The 13,217-nt window shown below is 43.6% G+C and overlaps 1 protein-coding gene across 1 annotated transcript; it reads left to right on the forward strand.

Moving 5' to 3' along the window:
• The first annotated feature begins 944 nt into the window (after nt 1-944).
• Nucleotides 945-11,939, forward strand: UTP11 (UTP11 small subunit processome component). Its single transcript, XM_007182559.2, has 8 exons — nt 945-1,097; nt 5,583-5,644; nt 6,868-6,970; nt 7,479-7,592; nt 8,095-8,188; nt 8,285-8,415; nt 10,417-10,527; nt 11,250-11,939. The coding sequence occupies exons 1-8, from the start codon at nt 1,035-1,037 to the stop codon at nt 11,331-11,333; spliced, it is 762 nt and encodes a 253-aa protein (XP_007182621.1). The 5' UTR covers nt 945-1,034; the 3' UTR covers nt 11,334-11,939.
• The last annotated feature ends 1,278 nt before the right edge of the window (nt 11,940-13,217 follow it).

Below are 13,217 nucleotides of genomic sequence, written 5' to 3' on the forward strand. Positions count from 1 at the left end.
CTTTTTTTTTTTTTTTTAAATTATTATTATTTTTAATTGGAGTACAGTTGCTTTACAATATTGTGTTAGTTTCTGCTATACAGCAAGGTGAATTAGCTATACATATACATATATCCCCCCCTTTTTTTTAAAGTATTTTTTTTTAAAGCTTGATGGTATTCACATTGCTTAATTTGTGTCATGCTTTATTTATTTATTTATTTATTTATTTATTTATTTATTTATTTATTTAATTTATTTATGGCTGTGTTGGGTCTTCGTTTCTGTGCGAGGGCTTTCTCTAGTTGTGGCAAGCGGGGGCCACTCTTTATCGCGGTGCGCGGACCTCTCACTATCACGGCCTCTCTTGTTGCGGAGCACAGGCTCCAGACGCGCAGGCTCAGTAACTGTGGCTCACGGGCCCAGCTGCTCCGCGGCATGTGGGATCTTCCCAGACCAGGGCTTGAACCCGTGGCCCCTGCATTGGCAGGCAGATTCTCAACCACTGCGCCACCAGGGAAGCCCTATCCCCTCTTTTTTGAATTTCCTTCCCATTTAGGTCACCACAGAGCATTGAGTAGAGTTTCCTGTGCTATACAGTCAGTTCTAAAATAGTTACCTATCTTATACCTAGCAGTGTATACAAATACACCGCATACATACGACAAACGGAGCAGAGCTGTAGTTGACTGCACATGCGCACACTCCAGGCCCAGCTCAGCCCAAGGGCAGTGCCAGCCACGGTGCTCCCAGGTGCCAACGGAGCGGATCACGAAGGCGAACTCACCGTACACGTGGACAGGCTCTGGCGAATAAGAACTGGCTGTTGTAGAGTCACGAGGCTAGACCTAGAGAACTACACTTTCCAGAAGCAGCCTGGGGTGGACGTCTTTTGCTAGATGACGTATTTCCGGAAAAGCAGGCGCTGGATAGGCTGCAGAAAGGAAGGGGGCGCTTCTAAACTTCTGGCGGCTCGGCCTATATCCGGTAGGGTAAGTGGACGAGGCGGTGCGGAACCGGTGTTGTCTACTGAGCTTTTCCAGGACTGAGCCGATATGGCGGCGGCTTTTCGGAAAGCGGCTAAGTCGCGGCAGCGGGAACACCGAGAGCGAAGCCAGGTAGGACCGCACAGGCCTCACGAACTCTGGCCGGTGGCCCCATGTGCTATTCTCGCCCCGGCCCTACCCACCCACCCAGCTGCGGGTCCTGGCCTTTTCTGTGCGGAGATGTTGCTTGTAAATACGTGCAAATATATGCTGACGACGCAGGCGTGGCTGGGGCGGACCCTCGCGGTTCGGGGAGGAGGGGGTGGTCGTTCTCGCTAGGAGAGCACAGCTGTCCCTATTCCTGGGAGATAATCAAAGCTATCTTGCAAGGTTTCATTGAAGTAGTTAAATGAGATACTGTGTGTAAAGTGCTTGATCTTCTCTGGGGAAGTTGAGGTCAAAGTTCACACAGCCAATAAGTGTCCCCGCTGGAACTGGAATCCACATCTAAAGATGCTCAGCTCTGTCCGCTGCGTATGCGGGCTGATCCCGAAGAGATTGGTGTTAATTAACGTGCTATCATCATCATGCCTGGGCTTTGAGGTCCATGAAGATCTGCCACGTACGCTTTTTGTTTATGTCTCACCATGTAATGTTGGTGTTTGCCAGCCCCATTATACAGATGAGGAAACTGAGGTCCAAAGAACAGAATTGACTTGCTCAGTCACAAACACCAAATTCAGACCGAATGAACAATTGCAAGACTTCTGTGGAGGGTGTGTCTGTGTGGAGAGGTTGAGTGGAAATTCATTTAATATATGCAGAGTCAATTTATTCTTCTGTTCTCAGGAATCACACAATATCTGATCCAGAAAGGCCCTTAGGGATGTCTGGTGCAATTTCATTTTACAGATGGGGAAGAGAAAGAGAAGGATGTGTCTAAAGCTGTGTCACTGATGGATGGGCTGGAACTAAGGCCTCCCAACCACAGTTCAGTCTTCCTGCTTAATAGCATTTATCAGACATTTATTGTGCACTTGCTGTATGCTCAGTGGTGTGCTGGGAGTAGTGTATTGATAATTTGCCACCTTGTTTGGACCCCTGTGTGGATCTATCTAAAAATAATAACAGCTAGAAGTGCTTGCTGTGTGCCAGAGCCAGACAAAGTGCAAAATGCTTTACCCTTATTATCTCATTTATCTCTCAAGAGTGTGTGGAAGTAGGTACTATTATTTTCTTACATTTGCAGATGGGGAAGCTGAGGCTCAGATAGGTTAAGTAATTTGCCCAAAGACATACAGCTGTAGGTGGCAATCAGCAAAGCCAGGGATCAGACCAAGTGTTTTGAATCCAGAGGGTACTAAAAGTTGAATAAAGAAGCAACTTTATAAGAGATACATAAAAAAATGACCAATGAGAGGGGAAAAAAAAAAGGGGAAGGGGGAAAACCCAAATTAAAAAACAAACAAAAATGCTCAATAAGGAACATGAGTGGGAAGAGGAGAGATGATGAGAGAAAGCATCACAGTGAAACTTGTTGGACTTGGAAGGCAATAATAATAGCTGTCACTTTTTTAAAAAAAATTTATTTTATTTATTTATTTTTGGCTGTGTTGGGTCTTCGTTGCTGAGCGCGGGCTTTCTCTAGTTGCGGCGAGCGGGGGCTACTCTTCATTGTGTTGCGCGGGCTTCTCTTTATGGTGGCGTCTCTTGTTTCAGAGCACAGGCTCTAGGCGCACGGGCTTCAGTAGTTGTGGCTCACGGGCTCTAGAGCGCAGACTCAGTAGTTGTGGCGCACGGGCTTAGTTGCTCCGCGGCACGTGGGATCTTCCCGGACCAGGGCTCGAACCCATGTCCCTTGCATTGGCAGGCGGATTCTTAACCACTGTGCCACGAGGGAAGTCCCATAACTGTCACTTTTTGAGCACTGACTGTATGCTAGGTACAGCCCAACATGCTGTACAAGGATTATCTTGTATAATCCTACAGCATTCCTGTGAGGCAGATGTTATCCTCATTTGTATCAATACAAATGAGGAATCTGATGCTTAAAGAGGTTGAATAGTGTGTCCAAAGGCACAGTTGTGGGTAGTTGGTTTGGATTCATAGAGAAGACAGAGGCAAAGAGCATGACATGGCCATGTCTGAGTGAGAATAGAGGGTCTTTGTGGGAGAGGTGAGGAGGAGGCCATGCTGGAAAGGTTGGTAAACGCATTGATGAGAGCACTCCCTATTTGGGTAAAGTTTGGACTTTATCTTATAGGTCCTCACTGAGGCACTGGGGGAGCTCTGGAAGATACTTGGTATGGAGGGGGTAATTACGTGAACTATTTCAGATTCAATGCCAGGCTTCCTCCTGGCAGGTGTACATTCAAGTGGACATGACAAATTTCAAGATTTCTGCCTCACTTTGTTGCTCTTTTGACCCTTGAGTTTTCTTTCTTTATTCTCTGTCAACTTCTCTTTGTCTGCTATAATTAAAATAGTAATGATCAAGAGCGGGCTTGGGTATTATTTTAAATATTGAGTTATTTCTTGCATCACTTCAAGGATAGAGGATGAGAGAGGAGACTGTTAAAAATCCCACCCAGGGACTTCCCTGGTGGTGCAATGGTTAAGAATCCACCTGCCAAGGCAGGGGACATGGGTTCGAGCCCTGGTCCGGGAAGATCCCACATGCCACGGAGCAACTAAGTCCACGTGCCACAACTACTGAGCCTGCACCCTAGAGCCCGCGAGCCACAACTACTGAGCCTGCGTGCCACAACTACTGAAGCCCGCGCACCTAGAGCCCGTGCTCCACAATAAGAGAAGCCACTGCAATGAGAAGCCCACACGCCACAACGGAGTAGCCCCCGCTCGCCGCAACTAGAGAAAGCCTGCGTGCAGCGACGAAGATCCAATGCATCCAACAAGTAAATAAAGAAAAAAAAAAAAATTCCACTCAAGTTATTATACAAGTTTAAACAGTAGAGAAGTTTATGTACTGCCTCAAACATCGAGACTATTCAAAGTGGAAGAGGATGCAGTGTAGGAGGGCAGGGAAGAGCAGACTGTGGCCCCAGATAGAATAGGTCTCGTTCTAGCTTTGCCACTTACTAGTTCTGTCTGTGTTCTTGGGCAAGTTCTCTAAACCTCATTCCCTTTTTGGAAAATTGGGATAACAGTAGTGGTGCCTGCTTTATCCACTTTCCATGATTGTTTGGGGATAAATGACATGTGTGTAATGAGCATAACAGATTGCTTGGTAACAGTATTTCTTTTTATTTTTTCACCTTGATAAAAATTTTATTTACTCATGTTACATATTCATCCTAACAAGAGAACAGGCATTTTTTTTACCTTCTGGGAATGTCAAAACTCCTAGATTTTACAAAGCAACGTAAAAGTACATACAAATTCTTTTATTTTAATTTTTAAAAATTTTTGGAAGTGTAGGGTCTTCATTGCTGTGCGCAGGCTTTCTCTAGTTGCAGTGAGTGAGGGCTACTCTTCGTTGTGATGCGGGGGCTTCTCATTGTGGTGGATTCTCTTGTTGCGGAGCATGGGCTCTAGGCACGTGGGCTCAGTAGTTGTGGCTTGTGGGCTCTAGAGCGCAGGCTCAGTAGTTGTGGCGCATGGGCTTAGTTGCTCTGCGGCATGTGGGATCTTCCCGGACCAGGGATCGAACGCATGTCCCCTGCATTGGCAGGCGGATTCTTAACCACTGCGCCACCAGGAAGTCCCCATACAAATTCTTTATAGTGATTTTCTTTTCTTTCTTTTAATTTTATATTCTCAGATTTGCCCAAAATGTAACGGTAATTCTTAATAAATGTGGCCTATTATGATGATGTGTAGGCAAAAGCATCTAGCACTGACCTTGCCATAGGTTAAGTGCTCAAGGAGTGGTAGCTTGTAGAAAGATAATAGCAAGATTTAATCCTTGTACCTTCATGCTATCCAAGTTCTGTATCAGAGAAAGTATTTTCTATCATACTCTCATGCTTAGTACCGAAGTTAGAATAATAACAGTACACATATGCTGGGCACCTGCTATGTGCCAGGCTGTGTGCGGGCAACTACCACTTACAGAGGCTCATTAAATCTTCAGGATAGTCGTGAGAAGTAGGTCTTATTGTTTTTATTTTATAGCTAGGAAACAGGAGCTCAGAGGTGTTAAGTGAAGTGCCCAGAGTCACAGATTGTTAAGAGGTAAAGCTTGGATTTGAACCCAGTTCTTCAGACTCTAAATTTAGCTCTCTTAACCACAGTTGCTTCCATGTTACTATGTTTTCCCTTCATAGTATTCTATAAACCCTTGGATTAAGTCTGTAGTAATTTTAGTACAACTGGCAACTGCTTTCTTAGTGCCGAGTCATTGTTGCCTTTCTCTGTCCTTAATAGGCCAAGAAGCCTACTATGGCCATACTTGTGACCTCTCTGGCGCCTGCATGGCCTCTCACCCTTGGGCAGTGCCCAGTTGGGGGAGGGGAGGGAACAGGATAGCACATTGGCTGCCAGGACATGGATTTACTGAACGCTCCAGAGATTCTTGTTCCTGTCAGGTGTCCTGTTGATTCGGGTATGTGTTTGCTGAGGAAACTAAGGCACTCTTTTTTTCCTTTTGTCTTCTAGCCCAGCTTTCGAAAACATCTGGGCCTGCTGGAGAAAAAGAAAGATTACAAACTTCGTGCAGAGTGAGTACAGTCTTTCTGGGAGCGGTGCTGCCAGAAAAGCTTACAGCCTCCCTGTACTACAGCTGAATTGCCTGAGTGTCCAGCAGGGGATGATTTCCTGCCATTGATAAAATGGCCAAAGCTCTGGCAGCCTGTCAGATACTTTTCTGCAACCCTAAACTTCTCTCTTTGTTTAGGCAGAGCGTTATTTATTTAACTGTAGTTGCATTGAGAATTTTTTTAATTATGTTGTTCCAGATCATTTTCTCAGAGTGGCTTTGGTTTGCTTCTGCCTTGGTGTTTGAGCTAAAAGCCGAATCTTTTTTCTCTCCCTTTTCCTGAAGTTCAAGATAGAATCTAACATTCCAGTTGTTGAGTCTCTTACATCACCATGTGTGGTGTGGAATGAAGACATGTGAAAGATGGATTCATGGGACTGAGTGTGGGTGATAATGAACTTTGAAAATATTTTATAAAACAATTATCCCTATTCTTCTTCGTCTTTAGCACTTTATTTACAAAATATTTTATAATTATTTGTTAGCCATGCATGTCAGCTGAGGTCCTTTTTATGCCCCCAGAGCAGCTGGTGATGGATTAAGTGGATTGCTCTGGGTCCCAGAGTTTTTCAGGCAAATAATAATAACTGAGTGCTGTTATTAGGCCAGGCAGTGTTCTAAGAGAGTTGCCATTTTTACATGCATTTATTCCAGCAATCTTTGGGGATACTATTATTATCACACCCATTTCACAGATTAAATTGGGATGCAGAGTGGTTAACTAATTTATCCAAGATTACTCAGCCAGAAGTGGTGGAGTCAAGATTTCAACCCAGACAGTCTGGCTCCAGAGTCCACGATTCTAGTCACTATGCTATACTACAACGTGTAGTTTCTGAATCTTATTTGGTCACTTGGTGCCCAAGCTTGCATCAGAACCCCATCTGAGGAGTTGTAATCTGTGCTTTGTTGGGTCTCTCCTTGTAATGATGTAGATGGCAGTAAAACTTACATGAAATGGGGACTGTTAATTTCAGGTAGAACAGTGATAGGAGAGGACCCACAAAGAGATGAGCTCAACATCTGACATTGGAGTGTGACATTGGAGTGTGGGTCGAATGTAGTCACTCCTTTGGCTTTTTTGAGTTTCATTTTGTATGTATCATTAGATGCTTGTAAAGTTTGCTTGTTGTGTTTTTTTTTTTTTTCTTTTTTGCCATGAACCTTGTTTAACCTGCTTTTCAGTGACTACCGGAAAAAGCAAAAATACCTTAGAGCTCTCCGGAAGAAGGCTCTTGAAAAAAATCCAGATGAATTCTACTATAAAATGACTCGGGTTAAACTCCAGGTGGGTGCCTAATGGATCAGTTGGTTTTTTTTTTTCCCCTGCAATGCCATATGGTGTGTGGGATCTTAGTACCCTAACTAAGGGTTAGGGAACCCATGCCCCCTGCAGTGGAAGCACAGAGTCTTAATCACTGGACTGCCAGGGCAGTCCCTCAGTTGGTGTTTTGAGTTCCAACTCAACAAGGAAAATAAGGATGAGGGAGGAGATGGATAGCTAGGATCCTGGGCTTTTTTTTAGCTCTTCTCCAGTTGGTCAGGTGCTCCTGGTCATTATGCAAGGCAGAGCTGCCCCTTCATGAGCAGCATGCGTTTGGAGTTGTCTGATGCCTGGAGCTATTCTGAGAGGGTGATTGGAGGTGCTGAATTGAATGTGTGTCTTGGGGGCCTGGTTCATTGTGTTGCTGTTGTATGTAGCCTTTGGTTGTCTTTGTTCCAGCCACGAACTATGCCAACAAGTTATTAATGATTTTAATCTAATAGGAAACGTATCTTTTAAATTTGGATTTTAGGATGGAGTTCATGTTATTAAGGAGACTAAGGAAGAAGTAACTCCAGAACAGCTGAAACTGATGAGAACTCAGGATGTCAAATATATAGAAATGAAAAGGGTTGCAGAAGCTAAGGTAACAACTAAAACTCTTTATTCTGATATGTTTTTGTTGGTTAAGAAGAGAAATAGAAATCCATTGATCTCGAGTTGTAAGTTGATTTCTTCTGGCATTTCCAATCTTAAAGTACACTTAATTATGATAATGGTTTAAAAGTATAGTCAGCATGGTGGAGTGGAAAGAGGTCAAGTTTGAGACAGACTTAGGTTTAAACTCTGGCTCTGCCATTCATTAGCCCCATGATTATGGACAAATTAGCTTCTCTGGGGCTGTTTCCACATTTCTATCTCATAGGATTGTTGTAAGGATTAAATGAGTTTTGTGTAGTGCCTAGCTAGCCCCCTACCTGACATGTGGCTGGTGCTTGATAAATTTTAGTGGTCCTTTCTTTTAAAAGAATGAAGCAAATTCTTTGCTGGCTGGTGATAATGATGTGGAATGGTCTAAACTTGTGCAAATTCATTTCTGATACCCTAGAAGAACCCAATATAAAATGAGACCATATTCTGTATCCTAGAAAATTGAAAGACTAAAATCAGAGCTCCATCTGCTGGATTTCCAGGGGAAGCAACAGAAGAAGCATGTGTTTTTTTTTGACACCAAAAAGGAAGGTATGAAATGTTTGAAAGTTTCTGGGACAGTCTAGCATATTGGTCTGTGTTGTTTGGTGTTAGAGACAGCACCTTAAGGATTGTCTTGACTTTTAGTCGAACAGTTTGATATTGCAACTCACCTGCGAACAGCCCCAGAACTAGTCGACAGAGTCTTTAACAGACCTACGATAGAGACCTTGCAGAAGGAGAAAGTGAAAGGAGTTAACAATCAGACTCGACTTAAGGTAATTTTCTCCATTTTTCTTCAGGTCTGAGTTTACGGGAATCTAGGTTCTTTTTTTTTTTTCCCCCTACTGCATTTAAGATGATTATTTTTGAAAACTTACCAAGTTCTCTTAGAGAAGTGGAAGGAAGATTTGGTGATGGGAATGGAAGTGGAGGAGGGTTCCTTAGTTTCTAAGATTAGAGGACGTGTAGCATAGTGGTCAGGAGCTTACATTCTGGCCTTTAGGTCTGCATTTGTTTTGGTTTTTTTTTTTTTTGGCCATGCTGCGAGGCTTGCGGGATCTTAGTTCCCTGACCATGGATTGAACCCGGGCCCCGGCAAAGCACCGAGTCCTAACCTCTGGACCGCCAGGGGATTCCCTAGGTCTGCATTTGAATCCTACCTCTGACCCTGGGCTTTTTTGCGTTCAATGCTTGTAACAGGTGCCAACAGTTTTGAAAGGCAGAGAAAGGAGGGGACACTGAAGATGAAGGGATTTGGTATACTTTGAAGAGAAAGGAGGGGACACTGAAGATGAAGGGATTTGGTATACTTTGATATTAAACCTTTAACAGTGAATATGCATATCAGAAGGTCTTTCATGTTCTGCATTTGTACCCCAAATTTTGTATTGACTTGTCCTTACGGTGCTTTCCATCACTGTAACTGGGTTTGTGCAGAAGACATGCTTTTTCTCCAAGTCTTCTGGAGTTGAACTCTCACTTCTGACTGATTCATTTAAAAAAATGCTGTCAATGTGTTTCAGGCAGACAGCTGTTCTGTTTTGATTTGAATCATTTACACCGCATCAACTTTGTTTAATTTCACAGCAGCTTCTCTAGCTCAGAGGCAGCTAAACTTGCTTTAGTAATATAAATGCCCCTAATTAGTTTGATTATATTGGGTAATCCCATAAATCAACAGTCTGTGCAATAAAGTGAAAACAAAAGCTGTCTGAAACCACTGCTGTGAGACTATGCTAGAATTGGTGAATTGTTTAAATCTGAGGCCCAGTAATATTCCCCTCTGTGTAGCTAACACTTCCAGCCGAGGAGCCGGCTGACTGGTGTTCTAGTGATAACCCTCTTGGTCACGTAGTTGTATTTTCAGTTAGCTGTGTCGCTGACACTTCTCAGGTATCGCAGTAGTCCCGAAAGAGATTGGTATTCCAAAGTCCTGTGTAGAATGGTTCACCATCTTACCTTTTGAAAAGTTGGGAAGGTTTGGATTGCCCTTTTTGTCTAGTGGTGTTGTTTCTTTTGACTGTCTTGTTTAAAGCAAAATTATTTTTGTTAAGAGACTGCTGGTGGGTGGCTTGCAAGGGAATTTTTAGTCTGTAACTTGGAGGGGGTGGGCAATCCACGAATGGGCTTTAGGAAGTCTATGAACACCTTTCCACCTTGAAATTTTGTGTGACTGGGTATATACGTTTGTATGAATTTGTACAAATACATATATGCATTTATGTCAAGAAAGAATCCAAAGCTTTCATCAGTTTCTCAGAGGTCTGTGATCCCCCCACACTGAAGGACCATTGGTCTTTGAGGGGTCATCAGCAGTGAGAATTTTCAGGTCAGCTTCCACTGACAGAGTCCTTCTGCTTTCTGAGTTCCGCGGTTCTGACGCCAGCACACTGCCCGGTGGCCCTTCTCTGCTTCTCTACTCATTGTGTAGGGTTTCCAGCACTGGTTCATTCCTGCACGTTAGGTAACCGGGACGCTCAGACAGCTCAGTGTAGTAGTGGAAAGATTCCTGGGATCTGTGAGACTCGAGGCGCAGTTCTGATTCTGCTCCAGGTGAACCTTGTGTCCATGGGCAAGTCTCCAAGGTTCCATGGAGCTCTGGAATGTGGTGTTCGTAAAATGGCCAACTTCAGAGTCTCTTGTTATGTTGATTCTGGAGTAAGGAGGGAATTGATGAAACCATTTATGCGTTTGGGCCCAAGTGGATTAAGAAAGAGTTTCTTACTCATTTTTATCCTGTTAATTGTTTTACTGAAAAATGTGTGTTTCTTCTGCAGCAAATAGCGAAAGAGAGGCAAAAGCAGTATAACTGCCTGACACAGCGGATTGAGCGCGAGAAGAAATTGTTTGTTATTGCACAGAAAATTCAGACTCGCAAAGATCTTCTGGTGAGGAGAGAGAGCCTTAGGCCTTCATTTTATTTTATGTTATTTTTTTCCTTGTAAAGTTCTAAACTGAGACTGGATTTCAGTTGTGTGTAAACCAACCCAGTGAAAATGTCTGCTCCTCAGGGGCAGTGGTTTGAGCCAGTGTCTGTTACTCTGACAGTGTTGAAATGTTCCTTGATTAAGAAGGTAATAAGGGGCTTGCTTATTAGTCAGTGCTTTGGAACAGCAAAGGGTAGGATCGGGTGGCATATGAACTTTATAGCTTATGAGCAGCTATCTGTAACATTTAAACAGGTTAATAAAACAGTGCGTGCCACTCACTGGTGTTTAAAAATAGACAACATTGTGTAGTTAAATAGCAGAGCTAAGGAATATAAGATGCCCCTTTAATATTATCATTCCTCTAAATGTCAAATTTTTCAGCTTTGCAGATCATTTTGGTCTGCCTTTCTCAACTGGGGTTCCGTAAGAGAAGAAGCCCTACAAAATAATGATTTGAGTACCTTCTCAATTTTCACAAGAACTTCTGCACAGCCAGCCTCATTATAGATGCCCAGGGGAGAACTTGACTCATTGTGTCAGGGATGCCTTAGGACAAAGGGCTTTGTCTCTCTTGAACATTGAGACAGGCTGAATTAGGGGCTTTCTAATAGGTTTATTAAACTTTCTGTTTTACACAGACCTCTCCTACTATTTACTGGTAACTTTTTACTCTTTTGTAGGATAAAACTCAGAAGGTGAAGGTGAAGAAAGAAACAGTCAACTCCCCAGCTATTTACAAATTTGAGAGTCGTCGAAAACGTTGAAGTGTTATCGATAAGCCTTGTCATTCCATGTGGAAGAGTTTATGTTTTTTTTTCCAGTAACTTCAGATTCCACTGGTCTAAGTGACTTGGTTTTCCTGTTTATAACCATAATTTATTATAGATCTGACATTTGATGTGAACAGTGTTAAAGCCCCTTCCCCCGTCTAAATTGTTTGTGGGTTGTTGAATTGTTGAAAGCAGTCTTTTTTTTTTGGCCCCTGCACGAAGCCTGCAGGATCCCAGGCCCAAGGCAGTGGAAGCACCAAGTCCCAGTCACTGGACCACCAAGGAATTCCCTGAAATCAGTCTTATTTTTATATACTTCCATTTTTTTTCATTATAAAAGTTACATAATCTTTTATATAGCAGATTTGGAAAGCAAATGAGTTCGTCTCTAATCCCAATGCTTATTCAAGAACAACAGATAACTGTTGCGTACTTAACTACGCTAGGAGGTTAGGGAATGGAGGGGAACGACTATCAGAGCATTCTGGTTGATTTCCTCCATTTTATAGAGGTTGGCACTGGTTTTTGTGTTTTGTAGTTGTAATTAAACACCTTTATGGCGTACTTTTTTCACTTACTATTAAATCATTAGCTCTTTTCCATTTTGTTACATCATTAAATTTTTTAAAGTAATATATGCTCATAGTAAAGACTAAAGTAAATATTTCTAATGTTTGCATAATGTTTTAACCCATGGATAGACTGATTTTACCCTCATTCATTCTTAATTTATTGGATATTCAGGTGGCTGCATAAGTTAGCCAGGAAGGACTTTTTTTCTTTTACACTTTACAGCTGCAGATAGAAACCCTTGGAATTAGGAACTCTCAGGGGCACCTCTTCTTTATTGATGAAGCTCAGATCAGAGCAGACCTGGCTCTCTGTTCCTGCCCTCCTGGCCAGCTCTTGATTCCAAGGCTATAAATGGCTTGGTACAGGCCTTCACCCTGGAAATAGATACCCCAGCGTGTGCACGGCAGACACGTAGGCCTCCCAGAGTCTCACCCTTCCCTTACCTGCCCACATAGGGCTGGGAGGCCGAGGCCAGTCAGGACAGGGCTGAGCGTGCTTAGAGCAGATGTGGGAGGAGCAGGATTCTGGGAGGCTTGCTTACACCTCACCCCCTGGAGGGGGAAGAGCAACACCCTTCTGCGGGTAGTTAAAAAGAAAAATTATTCAAACTTAATAAATTCCTACGACTATCATGTTCTTATACAAAGCCTGAAATGAAAGCCTGTTTCCTAAGGATGTACTCAGTGGGATTCGGATCTGGGAGCCCCGGAAAGCAGGAGGGAGGGCCAGGGGACTAGAAGCTAGCAGCTTTCGCCTTCAGGAAGGAAGTGCTTCCCAGTCTGGGAAGGTGCTGAGCTAAGTAAATGTTGACAGTCTTATGACAGAGGCGTCTGGAGACTTGAGACCTGAGTCAGGAAAGGGACTCATCACATGGGTGTTGGACAGAGGAGCAAACAGATCAAGCAGCAGTCCGTTCCTGGGACAGAAGAGCTTGCTTGATACTGCTGGTGTGGTTCCCTTGCCCCCGCTGGGGAGGAAGGTGGGAGGAGGGTGGAGGGATACCTAAGTGCCTTCTGGTGAAGCACACGCCCACACAAAGGTGCACACTCTTCATAGGCTCTCAGGGTAGTAGATGCACAGGGCTTCATAAACACAGGTGTGTGCACGAACTCACCACTAGGGTTTCATGTACGCAGATTACACACTCACAAGTCCTCAAATGCTATGTAGGTGCACAGGCCAAATGGAGCAGGAAGGTCCATCTTCTCTGAGTATGAAGTTCCAGGGTAGAAGTGATCAGAGCAACTCACTGCAAGGGAATAAAGCTAGGGGTCCTGAGCTGCTCTTAAACTGAAGGCTGTCTCC

The sequence above is a fragment of the Balaenoptera acutorostrata genome, chromosome 1, assembly GCF_949987535.1.
Source record: "Balaenoptera acutorostrata chromosome 1, mBalAcu1.1, whole genome shotgun sequence".
In the NCBI taxonomy this organism is placed as follows: domain Eukaryota; kingdom Metazoa; phylum Chordata; class Mammalia; order Artiodactyla; family Balaenopteridae; genus Balaenoptera; species Balaenoptera acutorostrata.

What these genes read in the sequence shown, in the direction of transcription:
- UTP11 (XM_007182559.2), top strand. Translation starts at nt 1,035, where the DNA reads ATGGCGGCGGCTTTTCGGAAAGCGGCTAAGTCGCGGCAGCGGGAACAC. An exon ending in AACACCGAGAGCGAAGCCAG is followed by an intron (nt 1,098 to 5,582) that starts GTAGGACCGCAC and finishes TTTGTCTTCTAG; the next exon opens with CCCAGCTTTCGAAAACATCT. An exon ending in AGACTCGCAAAGATCTTCTG is followed by an intron (nt 10,528 to 11,249) that starts GTGAGGAGAGAG and finishes ACTCTTTTGTAG; the next exon opens with GATAAAACTCAGAAGGTGAA.